This window comes from Hippoglossus stenolepis, chromosome 10 (genome assembly GCF_022539355.2).
Source record: "Hippoglossus stenolepis isolate QCI-W04-F060 chromosome 10, HSTE1.2, whole genome shotgun sequence".
Classification (NCBI taxonomy): domain Eukaryota; kingdom Metazoa; phylum Chordata; class Actinopteri; order Pleuronectiformes; family Pleuronectidae; genus Hippoglossus; species Hippoglossus stenolepis.
Window position 1 is genome coordinate 10,744,423 of NC_061492.1, and position 27,469 is coordinate 10,771,891.

The 27,469-nt window shown below is 42.0% G+C and overlaps 1 protein-coding gene across 1 annotated transcript in view; it reads right to left on the bottom strand.

Annotated features, from left to right (window-relative positions):
- Positions 1-27,030, bottom strand: part of LOC118116575 — a 47,200-nt gene extending 20,170 nt beyond the window's left edge. Inside the window, exons 1-4 of the mRNA XM_035168350.2 lie at positions 25,378-27,030; positions 19,254-19,285; positions 3,930-4,091; positions 2,639-2,705 (exon numbers count right to left, since the gene is read on the bottom strand). Of these exons, the coding sequence (XP_035024241.2) occupies positions 2,639-2,705; positions 3,930-4,091; positions 19,254-19,285; positions 25,378-26,973 (1,857 nt within the window). The 5' untranslated portion in view covers positions 26,974-27,030. The remainder of the gene's footprint in view (positions 1-2,638; positions 2,706-3,929; positions 4,092-19,253; positions 19,286-25,377) is intronic.
- Between the last annotated feature and the right edge of the window lie 439 nt (positions 27,031-27,469).

Sequence of the window (27,469 nt, forward strand, 5' to 3'; positions counted from 1 at the left end):
TGTCTGTGCCGACTGCTTCATCTGCTGCACAGTTTATCTGCAGATCAGATCCATGCTGACTGCGAGTACTTCAATGTCATCACAACACGCATCTTGTCAGCTCTTCCCGTTGTTAATCTCTGGCTCTGCTCTTTATGAAACAGGTTTATTCTTCCCTGTTTTCCCGTTGACCTTGACGGTCCAGGCCCCTCAGAACCTTTAATTACGCGTCAGACTTGATTGAAGCTGCCTTTGTCACTGCCTGACTGCCTGTACTGTCTTCTACAAAGGAACATACCCCCCCACACCCCCACCCTCCACTTGAAATGCCATTGCATGACATGACATCAAAAGAAATGGCAATCCCAATGAGGCCTGCCTCCAAAAAGTAAAAAAAAGCATACTTTCTGAAGCCATGAAGACCGATTTGCTTCACAGAGACTCTGCTAGACAGACAATCCCTTTTGAAAAGCTACCAGTTTTCACATTGATGTATGCGTGTAGCATATAAGAGGAATGAGCCGTGGGGGGAGATATTCCAGGCTCTCTGTCTGCTCAGGATATGACAAAGCAAGAAGGATTACATTGGAACATCACAAATAATAGGCGGCAAATACCGTAAGACAGATGGTGTTGTGAATGGCTGTCGTCTGGATGTACAATATAATACTGTATTCCATGTCCGGGTTGATTTATTACAATTTTCACACCTCACTGGTTCACTTGCATGCACGAGTTCACTCCCTGGGCATTCGCAGCAGCGTCTGCCTACAAACTACTCATAGTGATGTCTTAGGGATCACTTTTGGAATTCTAAAAATATCTGGATTTCTAAAAATAACGTCCTGACCTGAAAATAAGAGTTTTTCTGTAAAAAGAGCCAAACACCAGCACAAGCACACAATGTTGGGTTATAGATTTTTTTTTACAGTCATTGTAGACTGTAGACTTGTAACTTAGTTTATATCACTGTTAACAGCACTAAGAGTATTTAGGAAACCCAGTTTAACCTACAGATGTTTCCTTTGATGTGTATTGCTGCCATGAAGGGAATAAACTCTTGATGAGTGACAATGAGTTCAAAAAGTCGGAAAAATGCTTTAAAAAACAACAACTCTCTTTGGTTTGGCAAATACGTTGCTGGTCTTTGAGAAGCTGCCCGTCCATCACCCTTCCTTCCACATTTTTTCCACCTCGCTAAATAAAGAGCACACTATTTCCAGATTTGTGAAATTATATTATATAGACAAATATAGGAGTAAAAACAATTGAGGTTTCATGTGGCGTAAGTTGTTGTATTTCTTGGTGAGGAATCTGGTGATGATTCCTTAGACATGTGATCTATTCTGTGTTAATAAACCTGGAATAAACAGGCGACCGGTGTTCTGTAGCAATGGCAGCATAAGTGACGTCATTGTTCACAACAACGGCAACAACAACTAATTCTCCGCTCAGGGTTCCGTGTACTGAGTCAAGCTTCACAGCACTTTGAATAAACAGGTGAGCAGCTCTTTGTGCAGCAGCAGTGGTGCAGCTTCATGGTTCAGTGGACTGAGTCCTGAAGTCGGCCTTTACTTGCTGTGACTCAATTACTGCAGGTTACTTAGACAGTTTCAGAGAGAGAGCAGCAACCAGCATCACCACAGCCAAGCAAACAGCCCATTCCAGACAGACTAGTCACTGTAATGTCACAATGCAACCAGCAGGACAAACTGTTGTTCGTCAAAAAGTAGTGCCACATCCATACTTAACATATAAATATGCAAGTATCCTAAAATGTAAAATGACTCCTGCCGCTTTAAATAGAAACAGACAAGAAAGTAATAAGCACCATGAAAATCTGCTGAATACAGGAATGCATTCATCGCACAATGAGTCAATACTCGAGCAACTGACAGCTTGCTCTCTATTATCTTTACACTCTTCTTCCATCAGTGTGTGTGCTGAGACGACAAGCTCCGTGGATCAAACTTCTGATGAGATTAAGATCCACTTTAATCAAGATAGTGTAAGTCAGAAGGTTGGCCGTCGCTGCACAGCCGGCACATCTTCACAGATTCTGGCTGATGAGTCCTTAACCTGAGGCTGTGAGGGGGGGGGTAACTCTCAGGGAACCTCTCAACCTGATGTGATTGGACAGCCGCTGCTGAGGTGATCAGAACAGCAGTTAGTTGTAATAGTTTTCTAACAGGGCTGCGTGGCAGAAAAGACCAATTACTTTGGACATTGATTGTGCTCCCTGCCTGTGATCATGTAATTGCTCTGAGAGAGATGAGAGTGGTTCTGCTGCTAAACAGGTGTGTTCAGATCGATCATAGTGCGTTTCTCATCTCTCAGACAAGAGATGGAGAGAGAGTGAGAGAGTGAGAGAGTGAGAGAGAGAGAGAGAGAGAGAGAGAGAGAGAGAGAGAGAGAGCAGGGAGAGTAAACGTCCTGGTATGTGTGAGACCATAGCTCATCCTCATATTGTTCATTATGATCACTGTATTTGAAAAAAAATAAAAATAAACTTGACAAATTGACAAAGTTGTTTTAAGGGTTTCCCTTCACCATCACTTTACAAATCAAGACATATGTTTGTTTGAGTTTGTGACAGGCAACATGTTGACACTGATTTGTAATGATATGTATTTAAAACACTTCAGCGAGACTCTCTTACCGTCCTGTGCATCTTGTCCTCCAAATCCTGATTGATCCTCTGCAGAGCTGCATAACTACTCTGGATCCTAGAAGAACAGAAAAAAGAAAGAAAGTGTTAAAAATGCAAATGACAACATATGTTTCAGTTAATCAGCACTTCAGTCGAACAACAATCATCATTCAGAGGGTTAAAATTAGGCAGAGAGCAGGGGTTGGGCTCTGCCAATCAAAACAAAGAGAGGGACGGGATTTGAGAACAGCTTGAGGATCAATCTCAGGGTGAGAAAGTCTCCTGGGCACATCTAAAAATGCTCCAAACTTCTGCTCTCTAAGTTTCAAAGTTTTTGTCCAAAGATTCAAAGAAGAGTTTCAAGTTTATTTAACCATTAGAATTATCACGTTTATTTATAACATGACCAGGGAGAGAACACGGGTCTGTCGGTTTGAAGCATTTGCTGTAAGTTTATCATCACACTAAATTAAAACTGGTATCTGGAGGCCACTCAACTATCTATTACTATAATAAATTAAGAATAATTTCAAAGTTATGAAAGATGATAAAATGCTAAAATGAGTTTTTCTTAAAAACATATTGTCCTTAAGTATCATTGGCAAGAGGCCACATTTCACTCATTGCCATACAGTGTAGTGAAGTCCTTAGATGACTACAATTAAAATGATGCATTCTTTTTTCAATAACAACATGGCTCATCGTGATGATAGATGGAAAAGTAAAAGGTCAACATGGTCAAGATGGTAAATTATGGTACGGTGTGGTCAAGGTGTGATAACACATGGTTATGGTCAGAGATGGTAGTTAGGGTTGATTAAAAAGGCTTTGAATCATAATTCCTTGAAAACACATAAGCTGCAAACTATAACTTAATACAAACTAATGATTCTCCTAATAAAACTATTTCTCCTCCTTATCATGAATCCAAACAAGTACAGAACCTTGAATGCCACTGTGGAGGTTGTCTGCACCATCATCCCTGTTTTAACAATTACTCAGATGGCATATTGTCTCGAATAAACACTTTAGCTTTAAAATGTGGTTGAAAAACAAACCTTCAAGTAAACAAAAGCATTAATGTTGCCGTTGAGCTGTCGCAGCTTTTAAATGTCAAAGCATTTGAAACCACTATTTATCTTTCACCTAATCTAAACTTCCTCAACATCGCAGCACAACTTTGTTGGGGTCCCTGTTATTAATGGGGAAGATTTACAGATCTGATGATCTTCACAGCACATGCAAACAAAACCAGCCCACTGAGTCATGTGCAAACACACGCACACACACACACACACACCTGCGTAATTTCTCTGTGAACTTCTCCAGCTCCTCCTGGGCCCGGCGCAGCTCCGTCTCCAGGTACTGCCGAGTTGAGTCAAACTCCGATTCCACCATTTCTAGTTTGTGGGTTGTGTACGACAGGCGTTTACGGAGGTCGTCCTTGTGGTCGTGTAATGAGCTGAACAGAGAGTAGAGACGGAGTTTAGAACACAGGATTGGATACGAAACAAGCACACGGATGATGTTACCAAAGTTTGTCAGACTTATAGAGCCGAGCAGAGAGAGGGAGGGAGAAAACAAATAGGCAATAGAGTGAAAAATGAAGTGTGCATGTGTTTGAGAGGGAGGGAGGGAAAGGGATGAAGTAGCTGGAGTGTAATTCAGTTTGGAGCGAGGGAGGTCCCAGGCAGGGGGAAGGCTGTGGGGCCGATGGGGAGGAGGAGATGGATGGAGGAGGAATACAAATCATGTCCCATTCACAGGGAGGGAGCAGAGCTGGGAGAGAAGCTCCCATCGGTGTAATGGTGAATTGGTTTATACAGCCCACCCCATCAAAACCTCTGAAAGAAAAGGAAAGGGTTCTTTTGCCCCCAGATGCAGACCGTGGGTTATTCATTGAAGTAGAGGTGGAAATAGGAGAATGAGAGAACGACAATGGACCACATCTTTGTGTATGAGCGAGCTTTAGAAGAGGGAGAAGCAGAAAGAGGATGAAAGGTTGAGAGGCCAGAGTAGCACAGTTTCAACACCACCACCATCACCAATAACAAATTACCACACAGCAATATTTTGGTTGTGCGGTTGAAGCATGTTTGAGCGTGGGGGATGAACACACACTGACAGGCTTCACTGAAGGAATGGATGAGGTAATGAAAGGTGAGAGACGGCGAGCAGGGGCATTGTGTGCTCTGGTATATTTAGCATTTTGCCAGACTGATGGATGCGTGGATGGCTCAGTGCTGCTGTCTAGCAGGCACAGCGAGAGCACCTCCATGTTCACCTCAGCCCAGAGCCTCAATTAGGAAGCTGGCACCAAAGAAGGAGGATATGTTTTCCACAGTCATAGTCAATACATGGGAGGGGGGCGGGGGGTAATGGACCAATGTTCTGACACTCAGTTTGATATCTCCACATCAAGCAGATTAAGCACAGTAAGCTTTACAGGTGTTGGTAGGCAGAGTTTAGCCGTTGTGTTGAGAGTACTGGGAGCTCAGTGATACTGCACGCCCACCTACACCTGCAACCTTCAGCCATTGGACTGCACTAGCTGTCAATCACATGGTATCCATGTCCCAATGTAAATCGTCTATTAGTCTATTAAACATAATTATCATTATCAAATGAGAAGTAGGAACACACTCAAAGACTTCTGTAGAAACTGACTTCTTTTTGCAACCAGTGGAGTCGCCCTCTGTCACTCGAGAGAGTTTTCACACTCTCCCGCATTGGCTTCACTTTTCAGACCAGGAGTCTACGATCAGTAGCCGTTATGCTAAGCTAAACTAATAGCTTCCAGAATCAAGAAATCAATCATCTAACTGTCAGCAAGAAACTGAATATGTGTATTTTCTAAATAATCAATTATTCCTCTGAGTGAGGAGTCGGAGTTAAGATACATGAGCAATTATGTGTGTTGCTTGTTCAGACAGGACATCAAATTCTCTTACTTGTGGCTTGTGCAACACTCTAGTACTCATAGCCTACAACTGCCAATTTATTCCATAGTCTGCTATTCCTGCCCAGTCATACAAGAATCTGGTAAATTTCTCGATTTCTTGATAGGCTTCTCAATTTCCAGACAGATTTCCAGATAGATAAGCTTTAGCACACTCCACTCGCCTGGCGTTACAACTCAACAAAATCTTTACAACCTCTCTGTTGTCTAACAGCCGCAAATGATGTTGTAAAGTCACATGGCAGAGGTCCAGAGAGCTGTTGGAGCTATTGTACGTGCATGTGAAAATTGCTCTGGGCTCTTATCGCTAAGTAAAGCCAGTTTAATTAGGTCTGAGAACACAGCGATTGATTTTTTTTTTTAGGGTATCAAAATTCAGTGCGGAGTTAACTTTGATGTAGATGTCAGCTGATACATGACGAGAGAGATACGAAGATGAATGATGGTAATGAATGCATGCCACATTATGTTTTAAATAGCTTTTTAATGGCCATGATCTCCCGATGAGAATCCATTTTCATTAGTCAAACTGAATGTGATGAATTCCCCAATAATGAGGCTGATGTTTGAAATAAAATCCCCAGTTTGACTCACCTTCTTTTCTGATGTTTGCAACCATTTCTCTGGGTTTTAAGGGCAGTTTTGCCAATATATATCTTTTTCATATTTTTCTCTCTGCTCCAGCTCTCATGTGTGTATCGTTGTTGCCTCTGATGCTGATGCTGATGCTGCTGCTGACGCTGACGCTGGCCGGCTGAATGTTGCAGCCAAGTTTGAACACTAACCACAAACCAACAGTCAAAGCTCTAAGTCTTGCCTGGGGAGGCAGATAGGAGTTGGCTATCTGTGTTGACCCTGGCAAGAGAGCAGAGAAAAACAGCTTTGAAGTCCCACAGATTTAGCAGCACATTTAGTTCTGTTGACTCCCAGAAAAAAGGAAAAGGAAAAAAACCACAGCGATTACGTATGCATTCAGAAAATAAGCCAGTTTGGAGCAGAGCTGGGGGATCAATTAGATAAGTTCGGTAAACAAACTTTAACGGTAGTTTGAATTATTGAATCTCCAGTTGAACTTTGCCCTTCCCATTAAGGGATACTTTCCCCTTCAATCAATCATCCCAAAATAGAAGCTTGTGACTTCTAAAAAACGTAACCGCGTTAAGAAACGCGGACTGTAAAGAAAAACATCAATCTTCCTATCACTCTTTTTTCGTTGGGAACAATTAAATGTGGTCACCACAAACTGCAGCACCTAATGGAATAGTGAGTTATTTACCAGCTGACCACAGAGGTTACTGCTCAATAAATCAGTCTTATGATGAATAGGTGTGCGTTTCCATTTTCAATCCTTCATCATTGCTTGGTGGAGCTGTGGCTTGAACTCGGGTCTTGCCTGCATCGTAACAACTTAATAACCTGCCACAGGCAATCATAAAATGCCAAAATAAAACCCGCCTAGGTGCATGTCTCTTTTTACGCGCCTGCATTTGACGAGCCTTGTTGATATAATTGCGACACATATTCTCTAAGCCCCTCCTCAAGCAATGATTGTGCAATACAGGCGCCATTAAAAGAAGCCCTGTGGTATCTAACGATGCTATCAGAGTTTCGGGCTTGTGTCTCTGTCCTGCGCTTTATTGGATTTGGGGAAGTTTTCACTCCTGTAACAGCAGCGTATCTCTTCATTCAGACCTCACCCTGAACACATTTTCTCTGCGTTTAAAACACGAATAATCTGCTAATCTCTGCCTTTCTAGTAAAATCAAATACCAATCTGATTTTAAATCTTTCCCTTTTTCCATGTCTGCTATTTGAGCCATCAACTTTTACAATTGCTACCTGTTTAACTGGGATGTGTATGTTGACTTTGTGAAACACTCACAGTGGACAGTCTTCAGCTAACTCTCACTAATCTGGCTGTATAAAGATGGACGACGCATCTCCACTTCCTCTCGTTGTACAAAAATTACACTTAAATATCTTGGACTCTGGTGCTGCCATCTTGTGCCGTCTGCACAGTAGAGATCGTGGTGTGGAGTCACTGTATCAAGGTCCCACAGTCATGTGTGCTCAACCAATGGTGATCCAGTCTCAGCTGTCAATCATTTCTTCCTGTTTCTACTTCCTCCTGCAATCCTCCTGTGCCACTGCACTTTACTTTACATCATTTCTATACAAACCACAGTGAAAGGTGTATATAATGTACATACTCTTTTTTTCTTATTTACTCATTTGCCTTTTTCAAAATATGTTGTATTCTCTTGTCTGCTGCTGTAACAACTGAATTTCCCCGGGGTGTGGATCAATAAAGTTTTATTTTATTTTAAATAACTAATTAAAACCAAACAAACACACTTCATGTTGATCAACCATCAGTGTGATTAACAACCTACCAACTGATGTTTACTGGGACTTTTTAATTTGGTCCATGCCCCATCTCCTGACACGTAGGAGGCGGGGTTTATGATCTATACTGCAGCTTCCCACAAGGAGGCGATCAACATGATTTGGCTTCACTTTTGGGAGCTAGCATATCGTCCATCGTTATCTACAGTCTATGGTTCGGGCATTAGCTTATGTTAGCTAGCGACAGCTGATAAAATCGAGTACTAGCAGATGTGTTGTCAACAAAATCGATGGGGGTCAGTGTTAGATGTTTAAGCTGCTTTTTTAAAAATACAGAGTGAAGTCAAAGACCCATAATGTCTCTACATCATGTGTTGTTAGATACGTGGTGTGTATCTAAGTTGGTACACAGAATATTATCATTGAGTAAGATTCGCACCATGTATCTTCCCCAAATATCACCAACTATAACTGGCCTATAAACATTTGAGTAAGTCGAAATGTTTGACTTAACAAACCCACCATATCCTGTGCTTAAGAGCTAAGTAAGCACAAATGCATGAGTACAGACGGGTTGCCTGCGGCGTAACTTTTATCAGTCCCTGCAGAGTGGCAGGGTAGCAGTTCAACAACAAACTGGAATGAATGTTTTGTCGCCTGCTGCAATTTCTAATGGCACCGGTGCTTATTATTTTTAATCTCCCTTCAACACTAGCTCAGGAAACAATGGTGGTTTCTGAAAACACAGTTACGGTTGCTACAGCCATTTTCTTATCTGCAAGTCACAGAGAGAGAGAGGGCGAAAGCGAGGACAGAAATAGTTGTTGAATTGGTGAGGAAGTGCAGCTGTATTGAATCCATCCCCACATGCACACACGCACAAACACACACCCTGCGGTGGATATGAAGTACTGTACCCTCACTGTATCACAACACCTTTCCAGGGGGATAAACAGCAGATCTCAGTGCCTCTGGTGTTGTTGGGCAAGGCAAACACAATCCACATGAAGGAAAAAAATCGGATATCCTCAGAGAACCCCATGATACGCTTTAGCTGCAGTTTCTCCATCGCACAGAGAAACTCAAAACAGTAAAAGATATGTAAATCAAACACACGTTCCTCTCTTCAGAGTTCCCTCATAAGAATTAAGAGGAGTCTCAAGATGAAAACACATAAACCCTCTTTACCTGAAACACTTTCCCCAAGAGTTACAACCTGTCATAATAACAGACAATGCTCACTACAGGGAGTACAACAAACAGACTACATACTTCAGGCAAAGCTTCACCATACTTTTTCTCTTTTCATGAGACTGGCAAGTGATTCAGATTTAATAAAGAAAATGACATAAATGTAAAACCTACTAAAGGTCAGCATCGATCTTGGATCCACAACAAGGAGCCTGTGTGGTGGTTGCAGGTTGATTTACAAGTAATGAGCCATGGGAGGTGAGCAGGGAAGAGCTACAGCCTGCCACATATACTATTCACAGGAAAGTATAGCGTGCCAAATTTACTATTCACAGAAAAGTATAGTGTGCCAAATATACTATTCACAGTGATCAAACAAGGGCATTATACTTTAACGGCCACGGTGCCATCCCTCGCAAAGTCTTCTACTAAGTGAATGGCACACAGAGACCCAGGCAACCTATCTACTGTAAACAACAAGCACTTAATGTTACAGTTTGGAAGGTAACTCCATATACAGTTATTATTATTAAGCTTTAGGTCCTAATCTCTATGGATCACGATGACACTGTATTAACCAAAGTATTGCTGAGCTCAAGGAAAATGGTGACATTGCTGCAGAGAAAAGTGCTGGGGAAAAAGACCAGAGACAAGACAACAGTCTCGCCAGATTGTAATCAAGTCCTCCAAGTCGCTTCTACACTTCGTCTCTTTCCTGTTCAGGACGAAAAGGTTTATTCTCATGTCTACTGTAAACTAACTGTAAGGCTACACCCAACAGCCAAGTAGCATAACTTAGCACAGAGCCTGGAAACAAAATCTGCCTTTGTATACGTTTAAAGATCCATGATTAACATGCTATAAGTCATTTTCTCATTAATGCCGAAAAACGTGTAACAATGGAAAGTATCAACGCATTCAGCAAATCATGGGGACTATTGCGTGATTACACAGGAAACCCCAAGTTGAACCAGGATGTCATAAACTGTGACAGCTTTGGTTAGATTTTAACAATTTTATATTTATTTTTTCTTTTAAATAACTGACTCACCATGTTTCTTGCCCTGCTTCACTTATTTTTAGCAATGTGCATTCGCAGATCCTGGCAATTAACACGCTGAATACAATGTGAGTATTACCGGTGGCCAAGACTACAAAATTAAGATCCGAGTTTTAATGAAGCAGAATTGACCCTCAGCTGCACCTGGACTGTTGCATGACTCAGAATGAAGGAACACAAGCCAAAAGTGACCAAACATAAGCAAAGATAATTGGTAACATTATTTTTAAGTTTTCAATGTTTTCCCTTTAGGCCGTAACACAGTGGATGAAGCTCTGCTTAGGAGCCATGTGTACGAGTGTCTCCTCTGATGCAACACTCCAGAAATACAACGGTCTCTTGAGCATGCTTCGCTACCAGCGGCCAGAAGCACAGCTCTGTGGATTAAGTCACCAGAGCAATGATGATGACTCGTCAACACATTTTACTGCCTGAAGACAAGAACGTCGACTGAGGCGTGATCGCAGCACTGTTTAGCCCTCCTTTAATTTCTATCTGCATATCAAAAGAGACTCCAACTTAAGTGGTTAAGAGGAAGTACTCATTGGCCTTGAAACTAATAAAACGTATACAGTTCTTCAACTTCTTTAACATAAAAGAAGAAATCTCTGTCCCTCTAAATTTAAATTTTTTAGTGAACGATTCATCCGATTCACTTCGAACTTGTGTTGCTGAGGACCTGCGGAAGAACTGTGTCGACTGTGAAATCTTTCGCCGCAGTAGCTGGGAGTCAGAAGTTAGCAGTACAGCTAAGAGAGCTGATGCTGTAATGCTCCTTTAGACTATTGGTCAGTAAATCAATGCTCAAGACCCAATGTTACGATTCCCTCACTGCTGTCATATGCCATGGATCATCAGCAGCTACTGTCAAATGTAGCTATGACAACTGTTTAATTCACTCACTATTGCTGCCACTGACCCACATGATGCAGTCTTCATCTCTGTGAGATACCCCTGTCTGTGACGCTGCTCTCAGATGCTCTTTTCTGTTCACGGCCCTGCTCTGCAGCTCTGGTTTTCCTTTGTGAAACACTCATGCACATGCCAGGGTTTTGAGAAACGCAGTACTCAACTGTGGGCTGTATTGTGTTGTGCACTAGACGTCTCACCTCTTTCACTGTGTTACGTTGTATTCTCGCGTGCTTTTGAAATGCAAACTAAGTCATTTGGAGCAGATGGATTTGCAGGCAGCGATCACAAAGCTGAGGGCATGGACTGTGAATCCAAGAGCCCGGCTTTCAAACACACAGATTTCTGCTTAGGCTCAATGCCAGGAGTTAGAGAGAGTCGTGCATTAACCAGAAGGTCTGTGGTTCGATCCCTGGCACCTGCAGTTTGCAATCCTAAAGTGTCCTTGGGAAAGAAACCGAAGCCCAAATTGCCCCTGACGGCTCTGCCAACAGTTTGTGAATGAGGCGTGATAGAAAAAACGATCTGAAAACGCTGTATGAATGTGTGGGTGAATGTGACTTGTATTGTAAAGTGCTCCGAGTGGTTGATGAGAATGGAACAGCACTATATAGATATGTCATTCCATTTACCATTTACATCTTTTGTTCCCTCACCAGCCCCAGGGGGTTCTCCATACCACCATACATTCTGTTATGGGAAATATTCCATACCAACACTCCTGAGAGGCACATTGTGAGTGGGCACTGCACTCGTATAATAAACACAAGAAGTGTCAGTTTTACAACTAAAGCCCAAGAGGTTGAATTGAAATACTTTAACTAACACAGGTTTCATTTGCATTGATTGACAGTCTGTGCTCGGGAACTCGATGTACAGTATTAGACAGAGGTATCAAACCTGACCATGTTGTTGTACGTCATGTCACGGCCACTGTCAGGCTTTTGAACCATGATGCCATGTTCCAGCACAAAAAGCTCATGGGGATAAATTAACTGATAATGAATAGTTTCCCCTGCTGCACTATGACTCATCAAACTCCCTCCTGCTCCTCGATGTATCCTTGGCCCTTTAAAGGCTACGTCAGTCAAAGCCAGGAAGTTTAATCTGTGCGAGTGGAAGCTTGTGTGTGTGACAACCTTCAGAGGAAACAGAGTTTGTCAATCAATTATGACAGTTTGTAGGCAGCTTTCACACTCTTCCTGATCAGATCAGATGACAGCAGGGGGCCACAGCAGGAGTCACTACAGGGGATCTCTCTCACATCACGCTGTGGTGAGTGTGCACAGTGAATTGAATCGAATGGATCCCCATCTGTCACAGAACAAATTTCTGATCAACAATTGGGATTTTCTAGACACACTGCACATTTTTTAAGGAGTAAAAATCAAGGGCAGAATGTTTGGGAGACATGGCTGTTTAGCATGGACAGTCTTACGACATTAGGTGCATTGTGGGTACTCTTTTGTTTGTTTAGAGCTCGACCAATACCAGGAATGAGTTTTCTCATTCTGTCTCTTGCAAGTCACCCAACATTTCAGCCATGAAATACTAAATTGTTGGAGACAACCTTCTTCTGTAAACTTGTTTTCCAAACCTGAGTTTCTTCTTCTAAAGGGAAAGGGATTTTAAAAAACTGGTTTACTCAAAAGTTGACTGTTCGCCAATGACCTCAAGTGGAAGTTTGTGGAGAGTTGATTTTCACATTGATCAGATCTTGTTTGTAACCTCAGGGTTTGGGTTTGACTATTTTCATTTATTTAAAAAAATGTCTCTTTGTCTTTTTGAGTCTGCCAATATCAAAAGGAAATGCATGTGTGGGAAGATAAAAAGAGACACTGCAATGGATGAAAAAAAAAAGAGAATATCTTGGGATTGCAGGGTCTCGACTTTGGCAGTACCAGTTTGGTGTAGTCAGGTTTTGGCCAGGTTCTCGACGCCTCATTTTTAAGTTCTGTTGAGTCTATTCAAAGTCAGTAGGAAATTGGCCTTTGACGAAAACACCAACTTTTTTGGGGAGACTGTATGCCCTATTTAAAAAATAACTTCCTCTTCGATTCAGTGTACTTTTAATAACTCCTCTGAGTTTTATATATTTCTCGATTTATTCTGAAGAATACATAAAAGACTGTGAAAAAGAGTGAATGCACAACAAACAACTAGGGGGATTGGAAAGCTGGACAATGTCGGTACAGCTGAACCACTTGCTTGTCCTGATTTTACCTTTTGTCAGTAACATTGTGTTGTGAAAAGAATTCCTTTGGCATTGAGTTCATTTCTTTAAGGATGAAAAGCTTTTCAGAGCATGCTGAGGATGACAAAACAAAACAAAGCAAATAAATGCATATTTCCAGGAATACCTTCTGTGCAGTAACTTGGCCAAGTAGCCTTCAGATTTATCAGCTCAAATTAAGTTAAAGTTAGCTGAGATGTTTACTTTTTCATCAAGGAGTTCAGCCTTCCTTAATTCAATTAGTTTTTAAAGCCAAGGACACGATTGTGAGATCTCTTTCAATTATGACCCTGATTTTTACTAAATCTTCCCGGAAGTAAAAACAAAGGATTAATCTGAAAAGCAGATAGAGTTTGTGTTTTATATTGCTGCATGTATATTTATCTGTGTATATCTATATTCTCTGTCTGTATTTCTAACTGATTCCGGAACATGAATCAAGATTATTATGTCTTCATATCCACACAGTGGCACAGTTCATCGTGCCCTTCACCCCTTCATGACCTGTCTAACAAGTGACAATAATCAGACCTAGAGAGAAAGACAGAGAGAGGCAGTGCACTCAGAGCATGATTCACACAATTTATACGTTTGTCTGTCAAGAGCACTGCCTGAGTTAAGATTTCTCAATTTCTCCATTGTTGAAATTCTGTGAAAGAGAATGGGTTCAGTCCTCTGTGAGGTTGCCACGACAACACAGTCGTGACATACCTGTGTACCCAGCCTGGCAGAGGAACAGAGGTGCTCGCCTCGCAGACTGTTAAAATACAACACTGCAGAGAGAGAGAAGAAGGGAGTTGTAAAGAAATTGCTCTTTCTGACAGAGTGGTAACTATTATTCAGTAAAATTAATTAGATTCAGAATGTGGTTAATGGAATAGTAAATATTTAACACAGTGATATGGTGCAGTTTAAAGTAAAGGGTTAATACTTGGTCTTTGTCTTGCTAACACATGGCTAACTCTAAGGATGGCCAACCCAGCGTTCCCACAGAATTCATTCAATCTATGGGGTTGCACAAGCACGAATGTCGCTCTGAAAAGAAACAGATTCCAAGTGACAGGTGCACACTTGAGGGAACGGGTATGTGCACAACTGCAGGTCTGACTGTCTGTGTGGACAGTAACAACTTTATGGACGTACACCAGTAGCCTGTGTACACATTCAGCCGATACAGAACAACTTTAGCCTTCATTTGGAGTTGCCGCTGTTTCTGGTGGCATAATGAATGTTAGGCTCAATATTCTCCTCCTCTAACCCTCTCCATTTAGCTGGGCACAACCGCCTGAGGAAAATATCTGGCTATTTAACAGCCACATGCTTCACTATGTTCACCAGCTAGATACTAACTGAGTCATTTGGTGCCAAACAGGTAGTGAACAGCTGATTTTTACAGCCGTTTGGCTGCAAACAGCTGCAGGCAAATATGAGGCTCAACCAAAAAAAACAGTGAAGTTCCAGACTGCTGTTCCAGGAGGATTCAGTCTGTGATTGTTTTCAGACACACAGCAGTCTTTGCTGACATTGCTAATGTCCACAAAAATGCTATAAAATTACTTTACATTGTTAGTGACTGGGTTAAATGCGAAATTCCCAAACAGCAACTCAACCTCCATCTTCATCTGCAAATGAAACCTATAAGAAAATAATCTATCTATATATCTATGCATAACATTATATATATATATATAAAGAAATCACTGATTGCTTTTTTGTATAGATCAAAATTAATCAACCCCTGAATCTGAAATTACAGTTTATATGATACCTTCCCTCCTGTAGAGCACAGTACATGTTGGACAGCAGTGCCGAGCAAAAGAGGTACAAAAGGACATGAAGACCAAATTCAGAATAAAGAATCCTCTACTTTTTTCTCTTTATCATCACGGCCCAGATTGGACAACCGGAAATCCACCATGCATTGCTCTGCGGTAGGGGACCAGGGGTTAGTGAGACTGTGCATGTAGGCTGAACATACGGCGGCATGCACGGCCCTCCGGGGTGCAATAAAGTATTTATTGAGGTGTAATGGGTGCAATAGCTGAACAGTTTGTACAACATGTAGCTCGTAACAGCGCTGTTTGCTTGTTTGTATGTGTTTCACGAAAAGGCTGTTGTCTGTTGAAACAGCATGTTTTCTTCTGCCCAACACAACGGAGGCTGTATCAACAAATTATTTTCGCTATAATAGGAACAGTCTCTGAACCATGACACTGAACAACAGAGATCAGGACTGAAGCTAATGAGCTGCATTAACAAAACAAAAAAAAACAATTCAGAGCTAAAATGCTCTTCGTGGATACAACGAGATCATGTTAAAGCTCTTATTTTGAATACCTTTACTTTCTCTATTTTATATGTGACATTAGAATGCCACACACATTCATCTCTTCTGACATACAGCACATGGACTTTGTGTTTCTATGACTCTTGAGGTCTACAGTATGTGGGCTCCAGGGGCTTAAGCTGCTCAGCTGACCCTGTCCTGTTGGCTTTGACAGAGCCGTAGAAATGCTCTGTGGCAGTGTGGTGTATCTCCAACGGTCCGGGAAGCCGTGAGGGTGGTGAGGTGGGAAGTCAAGGAGACACAGAGTCTTAGGACTTAGACACGTGAATCACAGGGGTCTAAATTAGAGCGTAAAGACACATGTACACACTCAAAGACAAAGCCAACCCCTTGAGTAAGCTCCGAGGCAGATCCCTCAACAGCAACATCCAGATGCTACAGTAGTCCACCCTCACAAATGGCTCCTGCATAAATCTCTGATTTCACTGTCTTAGAAATAATTAGACGAGCGGGGAGGTGGTAAAGTGCTCCGGGCTAACCTGAAGGGAGCCTTCGTATAGCATCTGCTTTTGTATGCTACATGCCTAGCTTAGGGAAAGACGAGAGATGAACAAACAAAGCCTCTTTAGGCACATTCCTCAAAGTCTGATTGAAGCAGAGTGGGCTACTGATGTCTCCCAGCGGCTGGTGCCTGAGGCAAAGGGGATCATTGGAAGATGCAGCTGATGAAGGTGGGATGAAACGTTTGTAGAGACCTAATTAAAAGTCACAGGAAGTCAAGTAAAGCCTGAGCAACTTTCTTTTTCCATGTTTAAAAAAAAAATATTCACTGTTTGTACTGTTTTAATCATTTTCCTGTCCTTGGTTTTTCCACAACTCATCTCAGCAGCTACGACTGTACCTTTGTTCGCTCAGATGTACCCACACACACGTTCACTAGACTTGGACCATATGACTGTATATGGATGGACTACTTGTCTCCACTTCCTCCGTTTATCCAGAAATGAAACCAAAACATTGTGGATAAGAATCCTGGAATCTTGCACATAGGAAGCCAGAGTCTGTGCAGTAGCAATCAGGGGATGAAGCCACAGTAGCATGGGCTCAACCAATCTCGAGTCAGTCTCAGACTTTTCACCAAATTTTTTAACCAATAAATTACTAATTAAACTCAAACTTAACAGAAAAATTGCACTTGAACACACATCAGTGTGATAAGAACTACCTAAAATGACAGGAATCATCTTTGAGAAAAATTTAATTATCTTCTCCTTTAATTTTTTTTGAATTTGTTTGTTTTGGTCCATGTCCCATCTGCTAACATGGACAAGGCATGTTTTATGGCCTATACTGCAGCCAGGGGTAAGTAATGAGCGGTAAAGTTGTCCGTCTTTAATATCTGTCAATGACAGACCCACAAAAAAGTCCAGATTTCTTTTTAAGACAGGGTTCGTGTGTACAGAAACTGTTGAAATTTTAGAGATGTAACTTCTTCATCTGTCAGTACAGAGTTGTTATTGCTATTATTTGCTTAGTTTTTTCCTTGGAGGGCACAATGTCCCTGTACATAATGTGCTTCACTGGGTGTGTCACTGATTTAAATATTAGTTTGACAGTGATGGTTGCATTGCAGTCTTTGGAAAGTTTATCATTTCTTTTGTCTGACTGGCATCGGTGAACACTCCCAGCAAATCACCTAATAATGAGGATATTAATCATTAAGAAATAAATGAAGAATAGCAATTACAGAAATCTGCCGTACATGGAACCTTGGAGCAGAAAATTAGCACGAGGTAGAAAATATGAGACTTAGTATGAAGTTTCAATTATCTACCTTTCTCAAAAACTCATAAATCTGACTTTTATTTGGCCGATATTACCTAACTCACTCACGTATGGTACTGCATGTGAAGACAGTGCATGTGAAATGTTTTGTCAGCATGCGATAATTTCAATTTGGTTGCATCGATCAACTACACAGCCGTCAGTGATGAGCTCTGGCTTATTGTTTATGACAAGAAGCATTTCAGAGAAGTGAGGCGGAGCAGTGCTGTGCTGCTGGGGGTTGATGGAGCTAATGATTTGTTTGGACAGCCTTCAGCACTTATTATATCACATCTTTGGATCCATTTTAAGTATTTAGCCATTGAAGTCGTCACATATGTCTGTGGAGCATTCGCTTGAATCACTTAAATAAACCCCATAATGAATTATTCATATAACTACTTTTATGGTGGGTTTGATTGACACCTGATATTTAAAAAACAGTAAATTATCATAGCTTGTTATTTGAAGCACAGCATAACACAATGGAGATGTTTGTGCCATTTTCAACTCAAAATACCTGAAGTCATCTTTACGTCAAATACTTAGATCTGAATAGGAGATCATCTTACATTTATTAGTTCATCTTCCGAAGATTAACACTCAACACTTCTCTTAAATCATAAGGAAACGGCGTAGGTGGAAGCCAAAGCTTAAAATACCAAACCCTCTACATTCACCATGACAGGATATAAAATTACAAGCCAACATAACTCAAAGTGCTGAAAGGGTTAGCAGCCATTGTTCACTTTTCTTTTGTTTTTATCCAACCATATTACCCAAAGCTCTTTCAGCCCTGCAGTAAGTTTGAAACTCAAAGTTTCCCTCTGGACAGCACCTTATCCCAAGTGCTGCTTGCTTTAATTATGTAACAAGATGCTGGGATCATCTCCAAAAATCAATGTTTCCTCACTTGCTGGGGGTTAAGACCGGAGGTGACAGCAATTAACTTCAGATGTTCTGATCATGTTAAGCTGACGTGCAGATTAAAAAGCCACCTAAAGGCATCACATGCAAGAATACTTCATGATTTACCCGCTGAATTATTAAGCAATCACTTTTCTCAACTCATCAAGTAATAGACAACACATTGAACATTTGGTTACCCATTATTCCTACGCCACGAACATCCAAACGACAGTTGGATCAACTGAGTAAAAAGAAAACCACAGATTTACTTAAACTCAATCCGATAGTCCTGAGCACATCCTTGCTGCAGAGATAACACTGACAAAAAGCTTCAGTTTACTCGCGCACGCAGCACAACATGCATTCATCTTTTCTTGACATACTGTACTGTTGAATGCACAACTGTCTGCCCACCCCTTTGTGTCAAGCCTCTCAGACTACGCAACATATGGACACAACGGCACAACAGCCACAAAAGAGAGAACTCACAACAGTCATTATTGTCACAAGTGCGGCAAAGCCACTACACACACTTATCACAGAGCCGCTAATAGCACCAGGCATGCACTTCTCCTCTCTCTCGCCTTACCGTTTATATGCTTTTCGCCTCATTTTCAGCAGATAAGATCACAATATTCATGTGCCTGTGCATCCCCTCAGAGTGGCATGCCTTTGGAAAAAGCCTCCTCTAATTCTGACTGGAGACAAGCTGGTAGGCAGAGAGAGAGAGAGAGAAAGAGCGAAGGGGAGAGAGAGAGTGAGAGAGAGAGAGAGAGAGAGAGAGCAAGTGAGAGAGCGAGCTGAGGACTGAATGAAGCAGGAGGAGGTGTATGGGAAGAGGAGGGGTTATGGGAGTGATGGAGTGAAGAAGAGGAAGAAGATGAGGTAAAAGTGAAAGTGGCAAACCTTGTGTCATGCTGCATCTCTCCATCAGAGTCCTGGTGGGAAGAGAAGAAGGAGAAGAAGAGAGGGCGAAATGATTAGATTTATTCATCAAGCAGATTTATCTGGCGCCGCCGCTGCCACTGCACGCTGCGGAGTGCCTCTTATCTGGTGTTTAACGAGCTCTCAGAGCGACTATGTCTCGGCAAACAAATATATCCATTATTTCTCACTCTCGGCACACATACTATATCAGTATTGAGAGCATTAAGGGAAAGAGGGAGGAGGGAGACAGAGGAAGAAATGACAGATTAGCGGCGGTAAAGAAAAATGCTGCGTACTGCAGAAATGGAGAGAAACTGCCCGAGGGCGATAGAGGCACACTCGCATAGCGTCGTTGTTCAAATGTTTGGGAGAGAAACAGAAAAAGTTAAATGATAGAACTTGAACAATGTAAGAAAGTACACAAAGTCAAATGTGGGACAGTCAATTTGAAAGAATTGTTTCACTTAATGGTAAATATGAAGCTAGCAAAGGGGGATAGGGACTACGTTTTTGTTTGAAAACGCATCAACCCTTCGATGGATACGCCTGGCGTCCACATTACTGCAGAATTTAGAGCCGCTGAAAAGGAGAAGTTTGGAAACGCTGCTGGCTCTGTTTTAGTTTGAAAACTCTGGGGCAGCGTTTTAGTCTGGACGAGCAGAAACTGAGATGTTTGGAAACAATTACGTACACACTCACAGCTGCTTGCTGATTGGGTGTTTTTGGTCACATGAGGCATTTTGTCAAACAAAAACGTAGCAGATGTAGTCTAGGTGTAGCATGAAGAGTGGAAACAAGGGAAAACAGCTAGCTCGGCCCTGTCCTAAGATAACGTACATCTGCCTAGCAGCGTCCGCAAGAGCTCACAAATGATCATGTTTCATCTCCTCCATTTAATCCTTGCAAAGATTGAAGTGTGAAAATTACAAGCTGAGTGTTACAGGGGGTTCCTGTGTCGCAGCTAATCGTATCCCCATGTTTCCCACTCTTTATGCTAATCTAAGCTATGTAGCTTCAGGTGTTAGATTCATATTTATCGTACGGACACCAGAGCGGTGTCAAACCTCTCTTCTAAGTTGTGCCAGAAACATGTTTCCCACAATGTCGACATACAACATGATTTAAAAAACATCAGGTAAACGGAGGCGACCTCCCACTTCATCATGTCTTCATCGCATCTTCCCTTTAATCCTCGCAAAGAGTGAAGTGTAAAAATTACAATCCGAGTTGAACGGGGAATCTGAGTAGCAGCTATCTGTGTCCAGTCTTTAAACTAAACTAATTAAAATGGAGGTGGCCCACACACACACATCACATCTTTCTCATGTGCAAACTCAAACAAAGATGAATGCGAGAACGGGTCCCTGTTGCATTTGTTGGCTACATATGCATTATGCATGACTCCGATTTCTCAGGAGAGTTTACCATTTACATTTACATTTTCACTTAAGCTTAATTCTTTGGTGCAGAACCAATCGCTCAGTGCAGTCTCTGGAGTTTAGACTACGTGGAAGAGCGAGCGAATATGTGCGGTCAAAGTCCGCCACACAAACTAACAAACAAAAAATGTAAATAAGTTTGAGATCACTGACACTGCAGTGGTCAAATCTGAACATGAACTACAGAGATGTCAGACGGTCAGATGTTGTTTCGGTGTCTAGTTTCTATCTAGCCTCAGGATTTATAGTTGGGGGTTCGATTTCAACATGCTGTTTGTGAGAGAGCATTTTGTGTTTGTTGTGGGCACGTGTGTGCTGCGCTTTGTGCTGTTGTGTTGATGTGTGGGTGTTACAAACAGTGCAAGTGATACAGCAGGATGACTCATACAGCTACTGAATGAGACAACGCTCAGTAATCCCCTCTGTCCATCCCTCCATCCCAGCATCCCTCTGTGTGTGGAGGGCAAGCCTAGAGAGAGGGAGGAGGCGAATTGGCATTCCTGGAAGGCATCACTGAATGACAATCTGCAGCCGCAGCTACTACACATGTACATTCATTCACTGAGAGGTGTTGGCCTTTATATTGCTGAATTAAACAGAAAGGTAACACACCACCATCAAACAACTGCCGGTCCCTGATGGTTTATCTCAGTACAATAAAACATGTTCAAGATGAGCTGAGAAACGTGAAAAAAAGGTGATGTTTAATGATTGACTAGGAAACTCAGCAGCAGCTAAAAGTCTTGTTTTTGCTGACCTCCAGTGTTTGAACTGCTCATCTCACCACACCCATCAGTGACGTTGGACATGTTCCGAGCTGCAAGGTTGTGAAACCTTGACAGTGGTTCTCAACCTGGGGGGCAGGTTAGGATTAGACACAGAACTCTCCCCTCTCCCCTCCTCCCCCCTAACTCTGTCTCTTCTCCATCCACCTCTCCTCTCGTCCCAATTTTCCTCCGCTCACCCCAACCGGTCGAGGCAGATGGCCGCCAACACTGAGTCTGGATCTGCTGGAGGTTTCTTCCAGTTAATGAGGGAGTTTTTTCTCTCCACAGTCGCCAAAGTGCTGCTCATTGTGGGAACTGTTGGGTTTCTCTATAACTTTTAAGTTCTTGACCTTCTATGTAAAGTGCCTTTAGATAATGTATATATATATAATATATATATTATTGGCGCTATACAAGTAAAATTGAAGTGAAAATTTAGATGCTGCAGGGGCATGGATACATGGTGAAAAATGTTGAATGAAATTGAATGAATATGATTTATGGACAGAGAATAAACACGTGTTTCATTCTTGTCTTCTACTTTGCCTGCACACACCCTTACTACACAGGACCATGTGCTTTCTTTCCCTCCTTCCTTCCCTGAAAGAATCACACTCCTTGTCTTTTGAATGACCCGCTCTCAAGGTACTAAATGTGTGAATAGCTGCCATATGCAATTTTCTCTCTCGATATCAAATATATTCCTCTCACTGCACACACTCAGCTGAACAGTTGCTAGGGAGCTGACAGCTGGGGAATATATTCTGATCAGGAAGCTTCCTCCCAAACACCTCTCTGTTTCCTTACTCTTGGACACTGGTCAAGGTCCCTCCATTTATCACAGCATTAGTAAAACAGTGCAGCATGGTGTGAGAGGGTAGATTACGATGGAGCCTGGAGCTCTTAAATACAGTAGAAATATAAAAAAAGGTGGAGAACAGTGTTTAAATTATTAATATATTAGCCACCTTTACACAGGCAGCCAAGCAGCATATGAGATTTGTTTGAAACCCAAGCCATCTTCTGCTTTTCCTCTCAGCTCTGAGTAAATTAAAAGTAAATAAGGGCTGATGTTTTCTAAATATATCACATGCCAAAGGGATCAATACTTTCTCTTTGGTATCTCGATCTAGGCTGGCTGGAGGGCAGAAAGATGCTAATGCATTTAAATGAGAGGTAAATAGACCTTAACAGGGGCACATCAGGTTAGAGTGAGGATATGTTCTGCCCTGAAACTCCACAATCAACTGTTAATTTAGATGTTTGTGTCACTGCTCATTTCAAACAGAGAGAACGTGGATCCATCTTTACCCTCAAAATTACAGCCTCACCTCCAAACTACACTTTGTCCCCAAAATTGTGGAAAAGGTGCAGCGCAGAGCTGCTATAAATGTTTTTATGAATCGTTGCTGACAAGTTTCACCCTCGCTCTTGCAGTTTGCACTCATCAGAAACAGCAGTTCTCGAATGATATTTTTATGCTAGTGACGCAGGAGGAATATTGTTTTCGGTGCTGTTGTTGATTCTGTGGAGCATCAGGGTTGATAGGCCTCAGTATTGTGTGGGTATCACCTCCGTCCTCTCTGATAGATGTTTTTGCAGTTTCGCGACCTCATCTGAAACTCGGTATTGTAGTATCCTTGGTCCTATTCTGTTTGGTTTGTATGTGCTTCCCCTTGAACAGTTAATAGGACAATTATCTATTTTCACTGTTACATAGATGATATCCAATTATATATCTCAGTCAGACATGTTTCAAATTACTGCCTAAAACCTTTAAGGCTGGATGGCCACTTACAGCACAGCTAAATGCTTTAAATACAGAAAGCTTAACTTCTGCACCTCTTAGTGATGAATAGTCTTTTTTCTCTCAGCTTGATGGGTAAATCATCCATAAGAAATCTGGTCTGTTTCTATGAACCAGGCTTTGAATCTGCACTTTCATCTCAAGTGATTTATTTGCTCTTTTCCCAGCTGAGCATGGGGGGGGGGGGGCTCAGGTCCATTGTGTCTCCAGCAGAGATGGACATGTGAATCCATGCTTTTATATCATCCAGTCTTGAGTAGCAGCTCCCTGTTATCCACCTGGGCAACACAAGTTGTCCAAAATGCTACTGATAGAATCTAGACCAGGTTCTATAGGTTCTGTGACCCTGATTCTATCTGCCATCTTGCTTTTCACTGGCTCCAAATAAAATTCTGAATTAAATGTAAAGTCCTTGTGGTCACCTTTAGATCTCTATACGGTGAAGGTCCTGCCAAACTTGCGCACAAACTTTGGGACTCTGTTTTAATGCAATTGGCTGTAAATGCTGCAGTAGACACAGAGGACACCCTCATAAACAGAGCTACACGTTGAGGCTTTCATTTGCATTTTTATTAAAAATTTCTTTTGTGATTACGCTCTATATCTGTATGTATTTATTTTCTCCTTTATCTCTTTTGTTACATCTCTGCTTCAGAAAGGTGCTATGTAAATAAAGTACTTTTCCTTCCATTTCTGTGCATGTAAAGCACACAATAAACGATCATTCTCCATTCACAGCACGTTAATGAATAATCATGTTGGCAGATTTGATTTTGTATGGCAAGTGGGTGATGTGACAGATGCAATTAAGCAAAACACCAAACATAAATGATTCACGTCTAATAAATCTGAGAAGAGCAATATTCAGCTAACAAGGAGAAATGTGTGGCAATAGACGATCTCAAAGCCTTGAATAAAGATTGAGTGAAATCATCAGAGGCTTGTGTAATCTTATTCATTTAGATCCTAATTTCCAGCAATTTACATCAGCACTTCCTGAATTAGCAGGAAACATGACAAACAGCTGCACAGTGTATGTTTCTCGCGGAAATCATTTCTTAGAATTACACTCGCAATCAGACATAATGAGGCAACCGTGCATGATGTAATAACTGCATATGATCTAGTAAAATCTCAGCTACGTGTCGTGCATACGTGCTGTCGTAAGCTTGAATATGGATGGGCAAGATTTAAAGTCAAACTGCAGTTTCAGCCTGCAGCTTTTTAAAATGTGGTTAAAAATGCAAATGTAGATTTTTTTGAACAACTTGTACCCTTGATCAAGAAACTAAACTAAGTCTGTAAATATCACAGTATCTGGCTTCGAGAAAAGAGTTTACACTTTTGTGTGCATGCATCCCATTTTACAGCACAGCAATTTAACTGTAGCATACATCCCACACAGATACACGTCTGGAAATGAAATGTGTCTTTGAGAACGTTAATAAAGGCAACATGAGAGGAGTGCTGATCATGTCATTGCAATAAGAATGTAATTAGGTCTCAAATATGTCTCTCCTCTTTTTTGTTGACCTGCATAGTTACTGGTGTTATTTGCCCTCAATATTTCCACTATGTTAATTAAATACGTAATCAAACTGTGCAACGTTGTGCGTAACTGGTGAAGCTCTCTTCTGGAGACAAGCCATATAAATAAATGAGGGACAATAATGAGTTATTGAAATAACATTTTAAATCCCTTAAAAAGCAGCTTTCCTTGAATGAACTATTAACAGCAAAGTGCACTCTGAAAGGGTTTTTAATATTTATGTGACAAATTCCCATTTTAACAAACTATCTTTTTGTTTTGTGTCATTTATGAATTTGTGTAAGAGATTCCACCTATGTGATATTGCAGGTTTGGATTTTTGCTACCACTAAAAAAATCTGACCAATTGTTCACAGTCTATCAATGGGAAAAGAAATGTTGCTGTTAAACTTTTACATTAACTTTTCTATTGCTCTGAGAAAATTAAATTAAATTAAAATTGTACTGGGGAGTCACCAAAATACAACCACTCACCACTCTAAGTTATGGAGAAAATATGAATTTTATACATTTAGGTTAACCAGCACTTCAGGGTACTCACAGGGATATTGACGGGCCTGGGCAGTGAGGTAGACCTGTACGACATTCTGGGAAATCCTTCTGGCCAGCTGAAGACAGGGCAGGGGTCACTCCATCGACTGGAAGGTGATTGAGGAACAGTCTGGTCATAACTCGTAGGTACCGCTTTCTTCTCCTTCTCCCTCTCCCTCCCTCTTTCAGCTCTTCTGTTATCCTCCCACCAAGGCTTTTCTCTCACTTTATCCTTTTCTTTTGGTTTCTCACCTCCTCTGTCTCTCTCCCAGTGGCTCTCTTTTCTCTTCTCCCTCTCCTTCCCTATCTCCATACCCAAGCCTCCATTTCTCTCCCATGCATTCCTGTTTTCCCTCTCCATACCCTTCTCTAGTCCTTTCTCATTCCTTTCTTTCCCCAGAGTGCCATTAGCAACCATTTCATCAAGCTGCCTCACTCTGTCAATGTCTGTCTCTAAATAAAGTCTCCCAGTGGAGGGCTGTGCCTGGACCTTTGTACATAGCTCCAGGTCGTGCTCTTGGTATGAGTGACTGTCCCCTTTCCCTTTCCTCAATGTATCCCCAGGTTCCAAGATTTTACAGCTCGGTAATGTCTTGCTCCACTGGTGGATGGAAGTTGTAACGTCCTTTGAATCATACTCCTTGATGGTGTGGAGGTTTGAGCTTGTCGGGCTGTACCACAGGTTTGTTAGTGATGCAGATGGTGGTAGTTGTGGGTTTATTGGGGTTGATGGTGGTGGTGGTGGTGGAGGAGATGGGTAGCGATGCCGGAGGGTAGATTTCTGTTGCTGCGGACCACCGTTAGATTTTAGCACCCTGTAGGTAACCTCATTCAGAAACTGTGAGAACTTGCGTTTGTCGTCAGTCTTCTCTTCTCGCTGATGAACTGTGGCAATATTCTTACTCAGGCAAGATGAGGAAGGACTCTGAGTTCCCGCGTCTTTCCATTGTACCGTGGTAGCCCTCTCTGGAGCAGCTTCTTCTTTGCTTTTAGCTTTAGGAACCGGACGTGAGAAGATAAGATTTTGGTAAATTATTTCAGGCTCAGTAATCACAGTATCGGACTCCTGGTTAGTGGTGCAAGACTTTACATCAAATTCCCCTGATGACTCAGTGCTGTCTTGCTTAGCAGGAGTCCTTAGCAGGCAGGTAGCTCCTGAGCTCCAGCTGTTTGTGTCCCAACTTCCATCATCATCACTGGAGCTGCCATTGCCGCTCTGTAGGCTCGGGCTGGGACCCCACTCAGTGGGGCTGGGGGTTGAGTTGTCAAGGCTGCCAAGAGATCGCCTCTTCATTCGAGACAATGATCCCGTCAGGTTGGGTGTGCCCTGGAAACTGGGCAGAGATCCTTGGAGACTTGATAATGATCCTTGGAGGTGATCCTGTAAGTTTGATAGGGACCCTATGGAGCTTGGACTGGCAGACTTGTGGAGACCGGAAAAAGAACCCTTAATTAGAGGAGAGGATTGGCGACGCAGTGGTGGCTCTTCTTCATGGTCACTGTATGGTCCAGAGAAAACAGGGCACGACGCAGTGGAAGAACAGGAGCCACGATCCTGCCGAGTTGAGGACGCTCTAGATCTCGGTTGGCGCCGCAGAGTTGCCATGTCAATTGCCTTCTTTCCCCTACTTCGCTCTGTCTTCGGTGATCCTCTCTGTACAGACTCGAGCCTAAGACCATTGTTTGAAATGGACACACACAAGTGGACCATGTCAGGCTCAGGAAAACAGATTTTTTTTTGTCCTCTGGCTTTGCCCAATTTCAATTGTCTGCCCTAGTTGACCGGGGCCACTGACAGTGCACCCTAGCTGTCGGAGTGTGACATACTTTCACTGTGCCGGCAAAGCACACAATGCGATCCTAAAGGGTTTAGGGTCTGATAGTCATTTGGATGTCAACTAACCTACATTCATTACCATTCATATGCTGACACTGTCAATTCTATTTTTTTTTCCTTTTTTTTAAGATAGCATTATAGATCAACAGCTGCATCACCAGTGCTTTGTCTGTGCGCATCATCTGTAATGAATTAGTGTATTGACACGAATAGTGTTGGAAAGCAGCTGCATCCAGGTCAGAGATATTGACCACAGCTACCACGT